The sequence below is a fragment of the Calidris pugnax genome, unplaced genomic scaffold (assembly GCF_001431845.1).
Source record: "Calidris pugnax isolate Ruff unplaced genomic scaffold, ASM143184v1 scaffold121, whole genome shotgun sequence".
NCBI classification, from domain to species: domain Eukaryota; kingdom Metazoa; phylum Chordata; class Aves; order Charadriiformes; family Scolopacidae; genus Calidris; species Calidris pugnax.
The window spans coordinates 287,524-309,675 of record NW_015090884.1 but is presented as its reverse complement, the minus strand read 5'-3'; the positions used below and the strand labels follow the sequence as shown (position 1 = coordinate 309,675).

At 44.9% G+C, this 22,152-nt stretch overlaps 2 protein-coding genes and 1 long non-coding RNA gene across 3 annotated transcripts in view; all 3 read right to left on the bottom strand.

Moving 5' to 3' along the window:
- The window catches only part of INTS4 (integrator complex subunit 4), a 40,639-nt gene extending 26,996 nt beyond the window's left edge, over nucleotides 1-13,643 (bottom strand). The window contains exons 1-7 of the mRNA XM_014947108.1: nucleotides 13,527-13,643; nucleotides 13,132-13,317; nucleotides 11,435-11,485; nucleotides 10,727-10,815; nucleotides 4,762-4,882; nucleotides 4,168-4,239; nucleotides 2,719-2,893 (exon numbers count right to left, since the gene is read on the bottom strand). Of these exons, the coding sequence (XP_014802594.1) occupies nucleotides 2,719-2,893; nucleotides 4,168-4,239; nucleotides 4,762-4,882; nucleotides 10,727-10,815; nucleotides 11,435-11,485; nucleotides 13,132-13,317; nucleotides 13,527-13,553 (721 nt within the window). The 5' untranslated portion in view covers nucleotides 13,554-13,643. The remainder of the gene's footprint in view (nucleotides 1-2,718; nucleotides 2,894-4,167; nucleotides 4,240-4,761; nucleotides 4,883-10,726; nucleotides 10,816-11,434; nucleotides 11,486-13,131; nucleotides 13,318-13,526) is intronic.
- On the bottom strand, nucleotides 4,902-6,885 carry LOC106890964. Its single transcript, XR_001412602.1, has 3 exons — nucleotides 6,861-6,885; nucleotides 6,267-6,338; nucleotides 4,902-4,994 (listed from the first exon to the last, which is right to left on the bottom strand). It is a non-coding gene; the product is annotated as an uncharacterized LOC106890964 (long non-coding RNA).
- Nucleotides 13,644-18,665: 5,022 nt separating the features above from the next.
- Nucleotides 18,666-22,152, bottom strand: part of KCTD14 (potassium channel tetramerization domain containing 14) — a 4,694-nt gene continuing 1,207 nt past the window's right edge. The window contains exon 2 of the mRNA XM_014947102.1: nucleotides 18,666-19,483. Coding sequence (XP_014802588.1) covers nucleotides 18,812-19,483 — 672 coding nt within the window. The 3' untranslated portion in view covers nucleotides 18,666-18,811. The remainder of the gene's footprint in view (nucleotides 19,484-22,152) is intronic.

Genomic DNA, 22,152 nt, shown 5'->3' with positions numbered 1-22,152 from the left:
ATTTACTTAAACTCATTGTCTAGCTTTTTAGGCCCATTGTTCTTAAAGAACATATTCCATTCCTGATGATTGTGATTAAGCAGAAAAAGCAAACACAGCAAGACCCCTCCTTATCCCCCAACGAAGCTTTTGTCACAGCTACGGGTCTCCGCGGTCATTAAGACCAAGGTATTAGAGAAGAAAAACATTTTGCCAATATTGCTTTCCGAAGCTGACATGCTAATTTAGATTTAAATCACACCATGGAATTCAAGAAATGAAGCAGCGCTGCAAGTTAAGGCAGAAGGGAGCTCAGCAGTATTTAAAAAGGCTGCAGTGGAGGGAGAGATCTACATCTGATCAGGACAGGATGGATCGATGGGACGAGGTCAACGGGATGAGGTTCAACAAGACCAAGTCCTGGGTCCTGCACTTGGGTCACACCAACCCCATGCAGCGCTACGGGCTTGGTGTAGAGTGGCTGGAGGTGCCTGGCAGAAAAGGACCTGGGGGTGTTGGTCAACTGAATATGAGCCAGCAGTGTGCCCAGGTGGCCAAGAAGGCCAACAGCATCCTGGCCTGTGTCAGGAACAGCGTGGAGAGTAGGACTCGGGAGGTGATGGTCCCCCTGTACTCAGCACTGGTGAGGCCTCACCTTGAGGGCTGTGTCCAGTTTTGGGCCCCCTACCATCAAAAAGACATTGAGGTGCTGGAGCGGGTCCGGAGAAGGGCAACAAAGATGGTGAGGGGTCTGGAGAACAAGTTTTATGAGGAGAGGCTGAGGGAGCTGGGGGTGTTCAGCCTGGAGAAAAGGAGGCTGAGGGGAGACCTTATTGCTCTCTCCAACTCCCTGAAAGGAGGGTGTAGCCAGGGGGGGTCGGTCTCTTCTCCCAAGTCACAGGTGATGGGACAAGAGGAAATGGCCTCAAGTTGTGCCAGGGGAGGCTCAGATTGGATATTGGGAACAATTTGACACTGCAAGGGTTATTAAGCCTTGGAATGGGCTGCCCAGGGAAGTGGTTGAGGCACCATCCCTGGAGGCATTCAAAAGAGGGGTTGATGTGGTGCTTAGTGACATGGTTTAGTGATGGTTTTTCACGAGAGTTAGGTTGATGGTTGGACTAGATTATCTTAAATGTCCCTTCCAACCTAGAAAATTCTATGATTATTTAAAGATCTGTGGATATTCCACATCTGTCCATTTTATCAACACCCTTTAATAACTCCATCCCACTCCAAGACCTGTGGCAAAAGAAACTGGAGAAGGTGTTTCACAGGTGAATGAAAAAAAATCAATGAAAAATTTTTTTACTGTTAGTCAGAAGAAAAACAAAGCTGCATTTTCAGCTGCAGGGAGAGTTTAGCTACTGGGAAAATGTGCTTTCATTCCAGGAGTCATGGTACAATAAACCAACTTTTACAACACAATCTACAGCGATATTCTTGTTATGGTGGTTTTGTACTTTCTAAATTAGCGTCGTCATTCCAGTAATGTTAAAAGCAAATTGAGGAATAACGTTCAGGTTTTCAGGGTTCTATGCAAACACCAGCCATTCTCAACAGCCTTAAATAATAGAAATCTTCACTTTACTCATGGGAAAGGGCAGCACACAGATTTCCTGAGGCTGTCAATGCTACAGCCAAACCTCGCAGCTCAAGAACGTCTGTGTTCCAGTTTGACACTCATAATTCATCCTCTTTAAAAGAACAGATCAGATGTAATCTGCTGGAAAAGGCTACGGCGTCCAAGTCCACAAGAGACCAATACAATAGCACCACGGAACAGGTAAATGTGACCTCAGAAAACAGGTGTTTTCATTAAAGATTTCTCAATAACATTGCTAAAGACATGAGCAAGACCTCACCTGAAATTTAAAACCTTACCTGAAAACACACAGATCCAGTTACCAATTTTCGAGAATAAAGCATTCTAACTGGCCAAGAGGAAAGCTTTTGTAGCAGCAGAGACCGACAGGAGCCCAGCCTGTTTAGCCCCTTGTGAAATGAAAGCTGTCTCTTAATTCATTAGGCAAGCCAGTCTTCTAATTTAACAACTACTTGATTTGAAACCTCCCACTAAGAACAAATGGGTATGAATTGCCTATGTATAAAACTGGGCTGGAAATTAGAAGAAGAAAACTTCAGTTGGCTGGAGCTGGTGGATTCTGAAATATTTTGAAAAATATGTGGGTTGGTCTCCACTAGTTCTACCCTTTGTTAGGATGGAAGCTGCTCTGTTCATAAAATTAATGATTACTAGACTCCAAGGACACAGGTTCCTTGTAGTGCCGTGGTTTAAACAAGTTGCATAAATTTTGATTTTCCTTCCCGCAGAGAAAACACCAATTTCAAACAGCAGCAACTAATGTTGCCAATTTAGAACCACACACAACTGTTAACTGGTTAAAAAAAAATAACCCCAGTGGCTTTCTGCATAACATAAGCAACCACTTCTTAGCAGATACATTACTAAAACTTCACAGTTTATAGGAATATATTTGAGGTTGGCTACTCAATGGAACATTTCTATCCAAAATTCTGTGCAGCACTGCAGCAGCTTTGAAACAAATGCCACATAAAAATCACAATGTAATAAAACCCACCACCCTAGAGTCCACAATTCCTTAAAAAAAACAAACACGCACAACAGCCAAGTGATCTATCTTCACATTAAACAAACAAAAAACAGACTAAACAACCAAAAAAGCTTATTAACCAGCAGAATAAGTTAACACTTACCATACATCTCATCTTCCAGGCCGTGAACAAAGGCCCCACAAGCTCCCGATTCGATCAAGTTTACGGCACCCGTATCGATTTCTTCTTTGGGAGCATCATCTCCCCATTTTCTGCCACTTGAAAACTCCCCAGAGCTGTAGAGCTCTTTGGCTCTCTCATGCGCCGTGCGCTTCCTCTGCCCAAAAAAATGTTTCAGTTACAACCACGGTACACTTTAAATATGACCAAATTAAATATTAAATGGTTTTCCTGGATTTGAAAATAGATGTAGCCAGAGGCTTAGACACCAACAGAGACAGACAAATGCTAAGAAAAGCAAATACTGCCTTTTCTTCTATGAATATTTCTAATTGCCCGTAACTCTTTGTGCTTTTGATGTTGGGAAAAGATAATAACTAATATATTTTGATTTACATTTTCTTAGACGTCCTTTACAAGAAAAGCCAAATTGGGACAGAAGAAAGGCCCATCTTGTTAAGCATCCAACAACTGATCAGCAAAACCAGATGCTATCCCTTTGCAGTGCAACTTCAAATCACAGAATGGTTTGGGTTGGAAGGGACCTCTAAGACCATCCAGTTCCAACCCCCTGCCCTGGGCAGGGACACCTCCCACCAGACCAGGTTGCTCAAAGCCCCATCCAGCCTGGCCTTGAACCCCTCCAGGGATGGGGCAGCCACAGCTTCTCTGGGCAACCTGGGCCAGGCTCTCACCACCCGCACAGTGAAGAATTTCTTTTTATCTAATCTAATTCTTCCCTCTTTCAAGTTGTTAAACTGAAATTAAATACTTTAATGACTATCAATACTATCCAGAGTTCAGCAATGCGGAAAATGTAATATTCATTCAGCATGTTTGCTCTCCTTTCTCCCCTCACTGTAATAAAAGCTGTGCAGCACTTTCTTTAATAGACTTGCCAAGGCAGCCCAGAAAAACCAGCAGCTCAAGCTTCATTGTTCATTTGCAGACAAAAAAACCAAACTTAATACCCCAAGCGAGTTGTTTAAGGAAGGAATTTTGCTGAGAAGTTTCGCTCTTAGGGCTCAGGATTCCCAGCCTTTGGCTACTTATGTCTCTTGAAATGTCTAGGTCTACTGGTCAAATCTTGCAGGACATTTCCATAATTTTGCTGTAAAACTAGGATGTGATCATTCCATACACAATAAATAAAGCTTTTAGCCAAGAGGCTGCCAGAAGAACCCAAACGTTTACCTCTCATCTGTGAAACCTGAATAGCCTCGAGCTGTTTATTACATGCTCGGCTAATGAAATCTAAAACTAGCAATTGCTTCACTGACTTTAATCTAAAAGAAAACCTGTCATCATCAATTAACTCTCAGCAGCCCCGAGGCAAGGACAGGGTAAACAAACACACGCAAACATTAACATACCTGTTGTGCAGTTTTACCACAATACACACAGAAAAAACCAACGCGAGCATTTACATACCCTCAGATCTGACATCAGCTTCTTGTCAAGGGTCTGCTCTAAGAAATGGGAGCTAACTTGTTGCATAGAACCCTACAGGAAAAAAAATAAAGAAAAAAAAAAGATCAAAAGGAAGAAATAGGATTATTTTATATTACACAATAGAATTACCTGATTTATTCCAGTGTAATTCCAATCTCACCCACTCATTCTAATAGCTAGATACAATACTTGACACTATCGTATGTCAGAGTCTAAAGAATTTTACCTAAATGGTCAGAACAACTTATTTTCCCACTGGGATTAATATGGTCTTTCTTGAGTTCAGCTGGTTTACACATCCCGTGCTGGAGAAGCAGGAAGAGGGAATTACAAGTATTTGTTTTTTTCTGGGATACCCAACCTTCTACTGTTAAAGAAAGGATGGCTCCAGAGTTCAGCTGAGAAACTTCCGAATTTCCTCAACCACTCTCATTTCTTTCTTCTCAGAATTTTGGTAGAAGTTTTGACCTATACGGTTTTTAAACATTCACCCATTTCTTTTCAAATATATGCAAAAAGTAAAGTAAGAGAGATTAGCTATTTTCAGATAGAAAATAAAAGGATGTAACCTACCAATAACTTAGCAGCTTGTACTCTGACAACCCAGGAGCCGTCGCTCACCATGTGGCAGATTTTTCCAAACGCATCGTCAACCAAGCGTATTTCTTCGTTAGAAGAAGGAATCGGGACGATGCTAATATAGAGAAACATTCTTCTTTGGGAGCATCATCTCCCCATTTTCTGCCACTTGAAAACTCCCCAGAGCTGTAGAGCTCTTTGGCTCTCTCATGCGCCGTGCGCTTCCTCTGCCCAAAAAAATGTTTCAGTTACAACCACGGTACACTTTAAATATGACCAAATTAAATATTAAATGGTTTTCCTGGATTTGAAAATAGATGTAGCCAGAGGCTTAGACACCAACAGAGACAATGCTAAGAAAAGCAAATACTGCCTTTTCTTCTATGAATATTTCTAATTGCCCATAACTCTTTGTGCTTTTGATGTTGGGAAAAGATAATAACTAATATATTTTAATTTACATTTTCTTAAACATCCTTTACAAGAAAAGCCAAACTGGGACAGAAGAAAGGCCCATCTTGTTAAGCATCCAACAACTGATCAGCAAAACCAGATGCTATCCCTTTGCAGTGCAACTTCAAATCACAGAATGGTTTGGGTTGGAAGGGACCTCTAAGACCATCCAGTTCCAACCCCCTGCCCTGGGCAGGGACACCTCCCACCAGACCAGGTTGCTCAAAGCCCCATCCAGCCTGGCCTTGAACCCCTCCAGGGATGGGGCAGCCACAGCTTCTTCTCTGGGCAACCTGTTCCAGTGTCTCACCACCCTCACAGCAAAGAATTTCTTTTTATCTAATCTAATTCTTCCCTCTTTCAAGTTGTTAAACTGAAATTAAATACTTTAATGACTATCAATACTATCCAGAGTTCAGCAATGCGGAAAATGTAATATTCATTCAGCATGTTTGCTCTCCTTTCTCCCCTCACTGTAATAAAAGCTGTGCAGCACTTTCTTTAATAGACTTGCCAAAGCAGCCCAGAAAAACCAGCAGCTCAAGCTTCATTGTTCATTTGCAGACAAAAAAACCAAACTTAATACCCCAAGCGAGTTGTTTAAGGAAGGAATTTTGCTGAGAAGTTTCGCTCTTAGGGCTCAGGATTCCCAGCCTTTGGCTACTTATGTCTCTTGAAATGTCTAGGTCTACTGGTCAAATCTTGCAGGACATTTCCATAATTTTGCTGTAAAACTAGGATGTGATCATTCCATACACAATAAATAAAGCTTTTAGCCAAGAGGCTGCCAGAAGAACCCAAACGTTTACCTCTCATCTGTGAAACCTGAATAGCCTCGAGCTGTTTATTACATGCTCGGCTAATGAAATCTAAAACTAGCAATTGCTTCACTGACTTTAATCTAAAAGAAAACCTGTCATCATCAATTAACTCTCAGCAGCCCCGAGGCAAGGACAGGGTAAACAAACACACGCAAACATTAACATACCTGTTGTGCAGTTTTACCACAATACACACAGAAAAAACCAACGCGAGCATTTACATACCCTCAGATCTGACATCAGCTTCTTGTCAAGGGTCTGCTCTAAGAAATGGGAGCTAACTTGTTGCATAGAACCCTACAGGAAAAAAAATAAAGAAAAAAAAAAGATCAAAAGGAAGAAATAGGATTATTTTATATTACACAATAGAATTACCTGATTTATTCCAGTGTAATTCCAATCTCACCCACTCATTCTAATAGCTAGATACAATACTTGACACTATCGTATGTCAGAGTCTAAAGAATTTTACCTAAATGGTCAGAACAACTTATTTTCCCACTGGGATTAATATGGTCTTTCTTGAGTTCAGCTGGTTTACACATCCCGTGCTGGAGAAGCAGGAAGAGGGAATTACAAGTATTTGTTTTTTTCTGGGATACCCAACCTTCTACTGTTAAAGAAAGGATGGCTCCAGAGTTCAGCTGAGAAACTTCTGGATTTCCACAACCTCTCTCATTTCTTTCATCTCAGAATTTTGGTAGAAGTTTTTACCTATACGGTTTTTAAACATCCACCCATTTCTTTTCAAATATATGCAAAAAGTAAAGTAAGATAGATTAACTGTTTTCAGATAGAAAATAAAAGGATGTAACCTACCAATAACTTAGCAGCTTGTACTCTAACAACCCAGGAGCCGTCGCTCACCATGTGACTTCTTTGTGGACTTATCCCACAGGTTTCCTGTCATTAGCCTGTTGTGTGTTGGGAGTACTAGTGGGTTATTATAATTGTGGTAACTGATGCTGAATCAAGAAAAACAGATTTCTCACTGAAAGTAAGAGCCTCCACATGCTTAAAACAAGTCAACAAATTAAAAAGCTTTTCTTCAGCTACGGCTGAAACAGAAAATGTCACGAATCATTAAAATGCCCTTTGACATCTCACGTTACACTCATATTTCAAGACATGGCTTATTTTTCCAGGTAATTTTGATATGCCACACGGATTTTGACTAAATTAATTAAATAATCTCTAATCCAAACCTCTCTGGATTAGTTTGCAGCCCCCTACCAGTTTCCATCTGTGACCTGATCAGTTTGTTCCACCAAACCAGCAACTTACCATGGCTTTTATAGCTGCAGTCCTTACACGAGGGTCCTGGTCATTAAAATGATCTCCTATTATCTTCTGGACATCTTTGGCAGCCTGGCTTTCAGCTTCTTTTGCAACACCTTTTTCCACGGGACCAAGACAACCAATTAATTGAAGACACTTATTTCTTACGCCGTGAGAAGAATCTGTCAGATGCTGTGGAATGGAAGAGAAGAACAGATGTAACTGGATTCTTACTGTTCTTTCACCCCTTCGAAACAACTAATCATATTAAGGTTCCTAGCAGTTAAAAAAAGTTAGTATTGTAGCAGTTTTGAGAGGAAAAATGAAAATAACTTAAAACACTATGTATTTTTTTCCTGTGGCAGGGATAGAAGCTTCCTGCCCCAGAGAGGCCACCTTACCTTGCAGGCTACTTCCACCAGTCTCATCCTGACCGATGGATTCTCTGTGAGTTTTGTGCCAATCACCAAGAGGGTGTCCAGCAGCTGAGCAAGGACTTGGTGAGACTCTGCAAAACACAAGAGTGAAAGGCTGTGGACCTCTACTGAGCTACTCACCACCTACGGAATCACAGATCCATCCAGGTTGGAAGGTCCTCCTGAAACTTTCTCCTTCCAAAGGCCAGAAAAGGGCCTAGTTCTCTCAAGCTTCTCCTTGCACATCACATACTCCAGCCCTTGACCACCTTGGTGGCCCTCTGCTGAACTCACTCAACCTTACCAGTACTTATCTGGCACTGGGGATCGGATCCCAAAACTGGATGCAGGACTCCAGTTGTGGTCTAACCAGTGCTGAGTCAAGGGGAATAATCTCTTCCCTTGACCTGCTGGCTACACTCCTGTTGATACAGCCCAGTATGCAGTGAGCCTTTGCTGTTGACTAATGTTCAGTCTACTCTTCACTGGGACCACCAGAACATTCTTACCTCTAAACTGGACAGACATGGGTTTGATGGATGGACTGTTTGGTGGATAATGAATTGGTTGGATACATGCATTCAAAGAGTTACGGACAATGGCTCAGTGTCCAAGTGGAAACCAGTAAGACTGGGGTCCCTCAAGGGTCCGTACTGGGACCAATACTATTTAATCATAGAATCATAGAATGGTTTGGGTTGGAAGGGACCTTAAAGATCATCTAGTTCGAACCCCCTGCCATGGGCAGGGACACCTCCCACTACAGCAGGTTGCTCAAATAATATCTTCATCAGTGACATAGACTGTGGGATCGAGTGCATCTTCAGCAAGTCTGCAGATGACACCAAGCTGAATGGTGTGGTTGACACACCCAAAGGACAGGATGCCACCCAGAGGGACCTGGACAGGCTCGAGAAGTGCGTCTGTGTGAACCTTATGAGGTCCAACATGGCCAAGAGCAGGGTCCTGTACCTGTGTCAGGACACCCCGAGTATCAATACAGGCTGAGGGATGAAAGGATTGAGAGCAGCCTTGAGGAGAAGGACTTGGGGGTGTTGGTAGATAAGAAACTCAACATGAGCTGCCAAATGTGAGCTGGCAGCCCAGAAATCCAACCACGGATGGCTCCAGAGTTCAGCTGAGAAACTTCTGGATTTCCACAACCTCTCTCATTTCTTTCATCTCAGAATTTTGGTAGAAGTTTTTACCTATACGGTTTTTAAACATCCACCCATTTCTTTTCAAATATATGCAAAAAGTAAAGTAAGATAGATTAACGGCTGAATAACCCCAGTTCCCTCAGCCTCTCCTCGTAAGACTTGTGCTCCAGACCCCTCACCATCTTTGTCGCCCTTCTCTGGACCCGCTCCAGCACCTCAATGTCTTTTTTATGGTAGGGGGCCCAAAACTGGACATAGTACTCAAAACTGGACACAGTACTCAATCTGGCAGATTTTTCCAAACGCATCGTCAACCAGGCGTATTTCTTCATTAGAAGAAGGAATTGGGACGATGCTAACAGAGAGAAACATCAATTAGTACTGATTTACATCCTGCTGGATGGCATCAGGCAAGAAACAACTCTGCTGAATTCCTAGGGATGTGCAACAAGTATCAGAGGGGGTGTTGGACACAGGGAGTGGAGCCATAGGAGGAGGGGGAATAACTTTAAAATTATAGAGCAGATTTAGATTAGATATTAGGAAGAAATTCTTTGCTGTGAGGGTGGAGAGCCACTGGCCCAGGTTGCCCAGAGAAGCTGTGGCTGCCCCATCCCTGGAGGGGTTCAAGGCCAGGCTGGACGGGGCTTTGAGCAACCTGGTCTGGTGGAAGATGTCCCTTCTCACAGTAAAGGGGTTGGACTAGATGACCTTTAGAGGTCACTTCCAACCCAACCCATTCTATGACTCTATAAATGACCTTAAAATAAAATTAAACTGCATCAAATAAAGCATATACAAACTGTGAATATAACACAGAACTAAAAATGGACTTCAATAAAGCCACAAACAGGACAACCCGTATTTTACTGTCTATTACAAATCCAATGCTAATAAACTAATGCCTTCTTTCATTAGCACTGGTGAGCAAACCTGCAGCATGGTAGGAAAAAAAATAGATCTCCTCTTCACATCAGATTCCACTTTAAGCAAGATTGTCCTGTAGAACAGAGCTCTCCAGAAACAACAGCTCACACATGGAGATGCAAAAGCCAACTTTGCACTCCCTTAAAACAAAGGCAGACAGCAGGCAGGTCTGAGGAACGCTTTTCTCCCCCTCAGAACATGATACTGTCTTTCATCATCTACAGAAGTAGAAAATAAGTACACTGAGCAAGAACTCCCAATTATACAGATAGAAATTATCAGATATAAGGGCCTTGCCGCTGCCCTAAATGCTTAAAAGATGGTGTGATTCTGCCTTGACCTCAAGCACCACCTGAAAAGCCAGACTTACTCTCATTTTGAAGCGTGTTAATGGCATCATCCATAATGCAGTCTGGGGAAAACCCCGCAGTCTTCGACAGCAAGCCCAGCAAGGAAGCAATCTTCAGCCTTACAGAGGCATCGTTCTCCTGGAAGGAAACACCAGACACCCTCGGTCATTTTCCAGTTTGAAGAGCAAAAAACACTTCACACAGGCAGGACCCACATATAATTTAGCACAAGGGTCTGAATTTTACTGTTGGGCTGCTTCCCCCTCCATAGGTCCGCAGCACACCCCAAATTAACCACACCAGAACGTTTATGTGGCAGCTTCCAGTACGTTTCAAAACGAAGATGATCTTCAAAGGTCCCTTCCAATCCCCACCATTTTGTGATGAAGAACCAAAAACCTCACCCAGATCTGTGCATTCTTACCAGATAGCAGCAATTTGTAAACATCATTTTTTTTTTAAACAGCTACTCCTGAGACTTTCTAGCACAAAACTCTCAAGATGAGGATAATTTTTATGCTGGTATTTGGAGTCGCTGTGCAGGCAGTACATACCTTTCAGGGTAAAGTTGACTGAGGACCCAAATCAGCTGGACTGCAGCGCTGCGCACTTGCTCGTAATCGTCTGCCAAGAGCTTGCAGGCCTGAAAAATAGATTCACAGAATCTTCCAGAACACCTGGAGCATCTCCCCTGGAGCTGCCACTCACTTCCCACAGTGCAATGAGGATCCTTACCGCCAGTTGGTTAGGAGAGATTAGAAAATTCAGTGTTCCCTTCTACCCCCTAGTACTTCCAAATATAATTAGGTAGATTAGTCCGAACCAAATCAATTGGGCACATGCTGTAAAATTCCACAATTATCTGTACTTTGCAAGAAGAACAAGATGTGAATCTGGAGCAGAACTGATTTGATACCCAAACCTCACTGACACAACAAACATTGGCTTCAGGTGGACTCTCCAACAAACAAGACTTCAAGATTGCCAAATGACAGTAATAATTGCATATTCCCTTTATCATCTCCCCCAATAAACAATATATTCCAATCAAAGCACATGCTTTAGTGCATTAAGCACAACAAGAAGCAAACTAGACTTTTATTTCCACTGCCATAAGGTAATAAGGACTATAGGTGACCTAAGTGCCAAGGACTCCACCTCTGTTCAGTGCCCTCCTCCTCCCAGACCATGATGGCACAGAATCTAAAAAGCAAGATGTGCAAACAAGTACAAAATAAATACAAATTAATACAAGGTTTTACCTGACTGTAAATTGCCTGATGTAATTTTAATCCTCTTTCGTGAAGCTGCAACTATAGAAAAAAAAACCAACAAAACACAAGAAAACATCACTATATGTTTAAGTGACAAAGTTTTCACCACTCTTTTTTCTGCTTTGAGTAAACTTAGTTGCTTGCATTTCTTGATTGCTGCTATCATGAAAATATTTCATTATCCTGGGCATAAATATTTTAAATAGCAATCTTGATTGCAGTATAGTTTTTTTAAACTTCACAGCCATTCATACTTTGATTGATTAGAAAAATACAGTTTATATAAATACACATTCTCCCAGAATGTCCATTCTCCCAGCCATCAAATAATAATAATAATTTAGTGTTAGCCATATTAATTACACAATTAAAACAGACATAGGTATCTTCAAAATAGTTTGCTACCCCTACTGAAACATGGAGCCTGAAGTAGCATTGCCAATGAATTTTCACACTCTGTAAACCTTTTTAAATTACCAAAACAGAGGAATAGCTAAAACTGTCCAACTAAATATTGTTTCTATCTGGAATAAAGAAGTACATGAATCTGATTTATAAACAAAGGGATAATGTTTGCTTCAATGCGGTCAACAAGAAACAGCTGCATTTCTATATCCCCTTCTTTAAAGTACAACAAGCCAGTGACAAAATTAAAGAAAAAAAACACAGAGTAGCAAGGAAAATCATGATCAAGAACCCAGAAGTGGTTACTGACCCTGAATTCATTCAGGATGCTTCTGTGCAAAGACAGTTGTCCTTGAGCTGTAATTATAAATTCAAGGTCATAAATCTGGCTATGGATTGGGTTGAATGCCATTGTAAAAGTCACTCAAAAGGTTTAAAAAAAATAATAATATTGTATCAGCAAAGATCAAAACGGAATGAAAATGAAGGATGAGTGCAACCTCCAGCAGAGGGAGATCCCAGACAGATTCAAGTGCCATCTCATCTCCTCAAATGCATCCTGCTTCTTTCTTTGGAGTTTAGTGTCCTTAATTCAAATACTCTTGTTGACCATCGTATTAACCGAAACGCTGTTATAAAGTTTAAGGGTAACAGAGAAACTTCTATAAACCCACATACTCAGAGGCAACTCACATTTAGCAACATTCTCAAGCGCGTGGTCTTTGCTGAGGTTTCTGCAAAGCTAAAAGCTGCTGAAAGGTCCCCACACTCCAGCCCACATGAAAACCAGTAGATCTCATAAAGAGAAAAGGGCTGACAAACACCACCATAGGGCAAAACATAAATTTTCTTTAAAAACAAACCAACAAACTTCTTTGTGGACTTATCCCACAGGTTTCCTGTCATTAGCCTGTTGTGTGTTGGGAGTACTAGTGGGTTATTATAATTGTGGTAACTGATGCTGAATCAAGAAAAACAGATTTCTCACTGAAAGTAAGAGCCTCCACATGCTTAAAACAAGTCAACAAATTAAAAAGCTTTTCTTCAGCTACGGCTGAAACAGAAAATGTCACGAATCATTAAAATGCCCTTTGACATCTCACGTTACACTCATATTTCAAGACATGGCTTATTTTTCCAGGTAATTTTGATATGCCACACGGATTTTGACTAAATTAATTAAATAATCTCTAATCCAAACCTCTCTGGATTAGTTTGCAGCCCCCTACCAGTTTCCATCTGTGACCTGATCAGTTTGTTCCACCAAACCAGCAACTTACCATGGCTTTTATAGCTGCAGTCCTTACACGAGGGTCCTGGTCATTAAAATGATCTCCTATTATCTTCTGGACATCTTTGGCAGCCTGGCTTTCAGCTTCTTTTGCAACACCTTTTTCCACGGGACCAAGACAACCAATTAATTGAAGACACTTATTTCTTACGCCGTGAGAAGAATCTGTCAGATGCTGTGGAATGGAAGAGAAGAACAGATGTAACTGGATTCTTACTGTTCTTTCACCCCTTCGAAACAACTAATCATATTAAGGTTCCTAGCAGTTAAAAAAAGTTAGTATTGTAGCAGTTTTGAGAGGAAAAATGAAAATAACTTAAAACACTATGTATTTTTTTCCTGTGGCAGGGATAGAAGCTTCCTGCCCCAGAGAGGCCACCTTACCTTGCAGGCTACTTCCACCAGTCTCATCCTGACCGATGGATTCTCTGTGAGTTTTGTGCCAATCACCAAGAGGGTGTCCAGCAGCTGAGCAAGGACTTGGTGAGACTCTGCAAAACACAAGAGTGAAAGGCTGTGGACCTCTACTGAGCTCCTCACCACCTACGGAATCACAGATCCATCCAGGTTGGAAGGTCCTCCTGAAACTTTCTCCTTCCAAAGGCCAGAAAAGGGCCTAGTTCTCTCAAGCTTCTCCTTGCACATCACATACTCCAGCCCTTGACCACCTTGGTGGCCCTCTGCTGAACTCACTCAACCTTACCAGCACTTATCTGGCACTGGGGATCGGATCCCAAAACTGGATGCAGGACTCCAGTTGTGGTCTAACCAGTGCTGAGTCAAGGGGAATAATCTCTTCCCTTGACCTGCTGGCTACACTCCTGTTGATACAGCCCAGTATGCAGTGAGCCTTTGCTGTTGACTAATGTTCAGTCTACTCTTCACTGGGACCACCAGAACATTCTTACCTCTAAACTGGATAGACATGGGTTTGATGGATGGACTGTTTGGTGGATAATGAATTGGTTGGATACGTGCATTCAAAGAATTACAGACAATGGCTCAGTGTCCAAGTAGAAACCACTAAGACTGGTGTCCCTCAAGGGTTTGTATTGGGACCAATGCTATTTAATCACAGAATCATAGAATGGTTTGGGTTGGAAGGGACCTTAAAGATCATCTAGTTCCAACCCCCTGCCATGGGCAGGGACACCTCCCACTAGAGCAGGTTGCTCAAATAATATCTTCCTCAGTAACACAGACAGTGGGATCAAGTGCATCTTCAGCAAGTCTGCAGATGACACCAAGCTGAGTGGTGTGGTTGGCACACCTGAGGGACAGGATGCCACCCAGAGGGACCTGGACAGGCTTGAGAAGTGGGGCCAGGTGAACCTTATGAGGTTCAACATGGCCAAGAGCAGGGTCCTCCACTGGGGTCAGGACAACCCCCAGTATCAATACAGGCTGGGGGATGAAAGGATTGAGAGCAGCCCCGAGGAGAAGGGCTTGGGGGTGTTGGTAGATGAGAAACTCAACACGAGCTGCCAAATGTGCGCTGGCAGCCCAGAAATCCAACCACCCCCTGGGCTGCATCCCCAGCACCGTGGCCAGCAGGATGAGGGGGGGGATTCTGCCCCTCTGCTCCGCTCTGGGGAGACCCCCCCCCAACCTAGTGCTGCCTCCAGCTCTGGGGCCTCAGCACAGGAAAGACATGGACCTGTTGGAGCGGGGACCCGGCCCCAAGGCAGCGCTCCCAGGCTAGGCCCCGAGCTAGGCCGGCAGCTTCTCCCTCAGCTCCGCCTCACCCGCCGGAGCCACCCGCCGCACGACGGAGCTCGGGACTGTCCCCCCCTCCGCCCCGCTCGGCCCGACCGGACCAGATGGCGGTGCGTTACCTGGACCACCTTGGTGAACTCCTCGTACACCCGCTTCTTCAGGTGCGCCGCCATGACGCCACCTGGCCCTCCGCGGCCGCCGTAGGCGCAACCCGGAAGAGAAACCATAGAGTCGGCCGCAGGGAGGTGTCAGAAGGAGCGTCCTCTCTTGCCGCCTGGAGGTCGCGCTCTATGGTCAGGCGGCCGAGCCCACGGGGGGGGGGAGTGGCTTCCCGTTGCCATGGGAACGCGGGGTTGACATGGCGGCTGCGGCCTGGTCCGGCCCCGCAGCCAAACCCCGCCAAGGGGGGCGGCCCTGTCAGCCCACGCAGTTTTCCCCCCAAAACACCCACCGGTTTCGTTATTGTTTGATAACGACCAAAACAGAATCATAGATTCACAGAACGGTTTGGGTTAGAAGGGATCTTTAAAGGCCATCTAGGCCAACCCGCCTGCAATGACAGGGGCATCTTCAACCTGGGCCAGTGTTTCACCACCCTCCATGTAAAAAACCTATTCTATCTAGTCGAAGTCTTCTCTATTTTAGTTTAAAGCCATTACCCCTTGTTCTACCACTACAGGCCCTGCTAAAATGTTTGTTCCCAGCTTTCCTGGAGCCCCTTTAGGGACTGGAAGGGGCTCTGAGGTCTCCCTGGAGCCTTCTCTTCTCCAGGCTGAACCCCCCCAACTCTCTCAGCCTGTCCTCACAGCAGAGGGGCTCCGTGGCCTCCTCTGACCTCGCTCCAACAGGTCCATGTCTCTCCTGTGCTGAGGCCCCAGAGCTGGAGGCAGCACTGGAGGGGTGTCCCCGGACCTGCTGGCCATGCTCCTGGGGCTGCAACCCAGGATGTGGTTGGGTTTTTGGGCTGCCAACACATATTGATGGCTCATGTTGAGCTTCTCATTCACCAACACCCCCAAGTCCTTCTTCTCAGGGCTGCTCTCCATTCATTCTCCATCCAGCCTGGATTTGTGCTTGGGATTGCCCCGACCCAGGTGCAGGACCCTGCTCTTGGCCATGTTGGACGCCCTTCTCTTCTCCAGGCTGAACCCCCCCAACTCTCTCAGCCTGTCCTCCCAGCAGAGGGGCTCCAGCCCTCCCAGCATCTCTGTGGCCTCTTCTGGCCTCGCTCCAACAGGTCCATGTCTCTCCTGTGCTGAGGTCCCAGAGCTGGAGGCAATACTGGAGGGATGTCCCCGGACCTGCTGGCCACGCTCCTGGGGCTGCAGCCCAGGATGCCGTTGGGTTTTTGGGCTGCCAACACATGTTGATGGCTCATGTTGAGCTTCTCATCCACCAACACCCCCAAGTCCTTCTTCTCAGGGTTTTTCTCCACCCATTCTCCATCCAGCCTGGATTTGTGCCTGGGATTGCCCCGACCCAGGTGCAGGACGCTGCTCTTGGCCATATCGAACCTCATGAGGTTCACACAGGCCCACTTCTCAAGCCTGTCCAGGTCCCTCTGGGTGGCATCCTGTCCCTCAGGTGTGCCAACCACACCACTCAGCTTGGTGTCATCTGCAGACTTGCTGAGGGTGCTTGATCCCACCATCCAGCTTAATTAGGGATTATTCAAATCCTTTCGCATAAAGATAAACCTTCAGAATTAGAGGGTTTGGGTGGGAAGATGTCAGAAAATAAAGCACTTCTGTATCATTCAAAGAGCTTTTAAAAGTTATTTATTTAACATCCCAGAGATTATTGTCCTTAACTGGAAGAAATCCATCTTCTTAGAAGTATATGATCATAATCAAATTAGCCATTATGATTAATTGTGATTAAAAACAAGCTATTGGCCATCTCCAGTATAAAAATAAACTTTCCAATACTAAGATTTTTAAAACACAATGTAGGACCCAACTTGTGTTCTGTGAAGGAGAATTTGCACTGAAGTCCCAGGCTTTCTCTGCAGTAGTGCTTCCTTCCCATCAAATCATGGTGGGTTTTCCATGTTCTGTTGATCCCACCATCCAGCTTAATTAGGGATTATTCAAATCCTTTCGCATAAAGATAAACCTTCAGAATTAGAGGGTTTGGGTGGGAAGATGTCAGAAAATAAAGCACTTCTGTATCATTCAAAGAGCTTTTAAAAGTTATTTATTTAACATCCCAGAGATTATTGTCCTTAACTAGAAGAAATCCATCTTCTTAGAAGTATACGATCATAATCAAATTAGACATTATGATTAATTGTGATTAAAAACAAACTATCGGCCATCTCCAGTATAAAAATAAACTTTCCAATACTAAGATTTTTAAAACACAATGTAGGACCCAACTCGTGTTCTGTGAAGGAGAGTTTGCACTGAAGTCCCAGGCTTTCTCTGCAGTCATGCTTCCTTCCTGTCAAATCATGGTGGGTTTTCCCTGTTCTAGAAGCTTATACAGTTAGAAATAGTATCATAATAATGAATGTCATAAAGATCATGGAATCACAGAATTGTCAGAGTTGGAAGGGACCTCTAGAGATCATCAGTCCAACTCCCCTGCCAAAGCAGGGTTGCCCAGAGCACATCACTCAGGACTGCATCCAGGCGGGGCTTGAAGATCTCCAGAGAAGGGGACTCCACACCCTTCCTGGGCAGCCTGTTCCAGGGCTCTGACACCCTCGCCGCAAAGAAGTTCTTCCTCATATTTGAGTGGAATTTCCCATGTTCCAGCTTTCATCTTTGTTGCCCTATGCTGGACTCTCTCCAGTAGTTCCCTGTCTCTCTTGAACTGGGGAGCCCAGAACTGGATGCAGTATTCCAGTTGTGGCCTCACCAGAGGGGGAGAATGACCTCCCTCGACCTACTGGCCACACTCTTCCCTGTGCAGCCCAGGATCCCACTGGCCTCTTGGCCACCAGGGCACATTGCTGGCTCACGGATAGTTTACTATCCCCCAGGATCCTTCTCCTCAGCAGTGCATTCCAGCAGGTCTACCCCTAACCTATATTGGTGCCTGGGGTTCTTCCTCTCCAGATGCAGGACCCTACACTTGCCCTTGCTGAACCTCATTAAGTACCTCTCTGCCCAGTTCTCCAGCCTGTCCAGGTCACACTGGATGGCAGCACAGCCCTCTGGAGTGAAAATAGTGCCACCTGAGAGAGGAGCATGTGTCCTTTATAAACTCCTCACATCAGCGATGGTATTTTTGCCCCTTGTTGATTCTGGACCAGAGCTGAGGTTCTCTGTCTTTCCTTCAGAATAAATAATAAATAACAGTAATAAATACATTGACTGGAGAGCAGGCTGTCTTCTGGAGGAACAAGATGAGAGCATGGGACACTGAATCCTTCTTTTTCACCTACGTTCTAGTGTGGAAAGCAGTGAGAAGAAGAAGGAGGATCCAAATTTAAGTTGAGCATGCGTTAATGCAGCCATTAGTGGTTCCATCAGGAGTTGCGTGTATGTGGCCTCTTCCCGTTTGCTCTGCGAGACCAACTCCACATGTCCATGAGAAGCATTTGGGATTATTCTTTTCTGTTAGGTTGAGGGAGGTTGGCTCAACCCTCGGATCTGGCTCTCTGACCTTACTGAATAGTCAGCGATGCTGAAAGATTAAAATTCCTCTTTTTCCTGATGCCTTTTAAATCGTACCGTTATCCCCTAAAGCCCAAGAAAGCAGAGGCGCTCAAGTGCTCTTTAATTTGGCAAACAACAAAAGGAGATCCTTTCGTTAGGCCATGCAGTTTTTTTTCCCTGTCCCTCAGGTAGTCCGAATTTGGCAAACAACAAAAGGAGATCCTTTCATTGGGCCATGCAGTTTTTTTTTCCCTGTCCCTCAGGTAGTCCATGGCTTAGTCTCCATGGCCCAAGTTAATTCGTTTTAATAATTGCCTTCTTCCGTTCTCCACCAATGGTGGCACTTTGCTACCACCAGGTGAACAGGAACTTGTAGAAGAAGTCGTGCGATTTGAAGCGAAAACCTTTCTCAGCGACGTGGGGCTGAAAGGATATTTTATACCCTTTGGCTTCAATGTCCATTTGAATGCAGTCCAGCAGATCAGAAATACCTGGCGCTGCCTTCCAGGGGCCAAACTTCACCACGGATTTTTTATCCATGTCCAAGCTGTTCAAGGCATCCTGACATCTGGCCATGTCCTCCTCGGTTCTGACCACACACACGATGACACTGGACCGGCGGGACGCGACGGCTTCCGCCCTGGCGATGCGGATCATCAGTTCGATGTTCTCGCTGTAGTTGGGCACCCGAGCCAGGAATTGTTTCCTCGCCATGAGCTCCCCGAAGATCTGTGGGGAGTCCTCCAGCTGCTTGATCAGAGGTTCGATGTCGTAGAACAACGCCTCCTTGTAGACGTCCTGGATGCACTGGGTGGGCACTTGGTTACTGCGCAGATACTCCAAGATGTATTTGAAATAGGTGCCTGGCCTGTCGATAAAGAACCTCCCTTCAGAGTCAGTCCTGAGTTTGGGCTGGCCGGTGAACATCTCTGCCAGCTTGGAGCCAGGGTGTTTCTTCAAGGTGCTCAGCGTTGTCGTGTACAACTCCCCGCCGACGTTCAACTCCACGATTGGTGACAACTGCAAGTATCACAAGGGGACAAAAAGCCGTGTGTGTTACCTGTCTGAGGCTGTCAACATGGAAGTGTCAAGGAAAAGGGGAAAAAAAATGTGATTGTAGCTGGGAATTGGAATGAAGAGCGGGATGAGCTCCCATCCCTTGGAGGACAGATGGGAACATCCACCTCATGTATTGCTAAAAGCAGACACAGGATGTTTATACAGCCCTCACAACCTGAGCAGCAGAGACTGGGTTGACATGGCCCTCAGGAATATGGTTTAGTGATTTTTCTTTCTTATTTCTTATTTATTTTTTTGTCAGAGTTAGGTTGATGGTTGGACTAGATGATCTTTAAGGTCCCTTCCAACCTAGATGATTCTATGATTCTATGGGACGTTTCTAAATGGCTGAGTCCTCACCACTTCTTGGGGACATAGGAAAACGTTGGTTTGCTGGTGAGGAAGAGGGACAAGAAGTACCCTGCCCAGGGAAGCTGTTGGTGACTACAGGATTGGATGTTGATCTCCTAAATCCCACAAAAGCATTGTCCCTGCTGGCCCCTGTCCTTTCAGCGAGAGTGATCTGAGCTCTCTCCTTCCCTGTGTCCAGGGGGACAAGGACTGAGCTCAAAGTTGTGCAACTCCATTCCTATCACCTGAGCTGGTGTTTTGTCTTCAAAGGAGGAACTAAAGCTCTTTGAAACTTTAGAAGTGGATGGAATTGGCTTCCACTCGTCTGGGGGTTTAGTTGTAAATACTGAACCAAGACATGAAAATCCAGTGATGTCAGAGGTGGAGGAAAGAAGCTGTTTAACAAAGTGCTTTAAAACTGTATGATACCTTTAGCTAGGAAGTAAAGGAAATAATGCATGCAATGGATGTGAATTAAAGAAGGAAGAATGTGAAGTTTGGATTTTTGGTTGGATTTATTTTATTTCGCTGTGCTTTAATACCACTGCCTGGAAAACCAGACCTGGTGCCTCTTCTGACGACCTTCGTGATGGGTCAGTGCTGAAGAGTTTTAAGAGCTTCCCTCTGCACTCATTTCTTAGAGCACTCAGCAGTGAACAAGGAGAGGGAAGAAAGGAGGCAGTTAATTCTCTGCCGTCACTGCTGCAGTGCAAGTCAGACGCCTGGCCAGGACCACACCTGCCATTGGGAAGGTGTGAGTCAATAAACAACCCTTTTTTCCAGGAGATCACCTGCTCCTTCTTGGATCCGACCACGCAAGGATCTGCTTCAGTGCTGCTGGTCACATGCCTCAAGTGAAGCATGTACCCTAAGGGCTCAGCTGGGTCCCACAGGTAAGAGAGGCTCAGGGGATGACGTGAGCTGATCCCACAGCTCACACCAAGAGAAGGGGGAGCTCCTGCTGCCCTCTCCCCGCTGCCCTCTCCCTTTCCGTCCTTCTGTCGCTCACCTCCTGCCAGCTCAGCTTCTCCTTCATCTTTCTGAGCTGAATCAGCTCACAGAGGATTTAACAAGCACCAGAGCTGGCGAAAGGAAGGGACTAGGAACAGACAACCTGGAGCAGGGGGAGACCTTTCCCTTTAAATAGCAGCAAGCGATCAGATCTGGCAGAAATTATCTCACAGCCTCAGCAAGCCAGGGAAACAACAGAAGATTCAGGCCAAGGAACCAGCTGGAATATTGCTTTGCCCTAGTGTGGGTGGCTTCATCTCGAGGGCAATCATTTGCACTAGGGCCAAGGAGACATCAAAAAATTATTCTGTCTGAGACTGTCTGGTGATTTCCACCCACTGAAGAATGCAGCCCAAAGCTGTTTCTGTAGCAAAGCCTCTCAGATTTGCCACTAATCCAAGTGATAACCACAGCTTTCCCCGGCAGGGATCATTTGACAGGAGGGTCTCCTGTTTTTGGGCCTTTGCTCCTTTTTCAGAGGTCAGGTCAGATGCTTCATGCTGTTTGTCACTGATACGAGTCGATAACAAGATCTTCATCAATACAGCAGCCCAACTAACCTCGTGTTCTCAGAACCTGATTAACAGCTTTGGCCTGGGACCAAACTGGTTGCCAGCAGACTGGGAATACTGGCACCAGCTGATTCCCAGACCTGTGACTAGCCAGTGAGGTGACACTTCAGAAGTCGTTCCACTTATCTGTGCCCCAGTTTGTTAATCTGCAAAAAGTTACCTCTTTGGGGCAACTGCAGTAACTTGCAAGTTATACCTCGAAGGTGCAACGCAAGGAGGTTGGATTTGTTAAAGACAGAAGGGTCTGGGGGAGAACAGAGAAAGCAAACTGGTTCCCAACAGGCTGAGGACAGAGAGGAAAAGGAAAACCTCATCTGATGTTGTCCCCGATCTCTGCTTGGTAGTACATTGCTTGTCTTGAGAATGCCATTAATTTTCCTTAGAGCTAGAAAAACTATTGCTTCCAGCTGATCCTGTACATCTACAACACCGGGCAGCTTTTGTATCATTAGAGACTCTAAGAACTGTTGAACCCCCCCCCCCCCCCCCCCAAAACTCACTTTTACTTAGGGGTCTGACAAATTAAAGTTAACATCAAATTAATTCCACCTCTTGTCAAAGGAGTAAAAAGAACCACTCTGGTTATTTGCTGTTGCCAGATCTTCATAGAATCATAGAATCATAGAATGGTTTGGGTTGGAAGGGACCTCAAAGATCATCGAGTTCCAACCCCCTGCCCTGGGCAGGGACACCTCC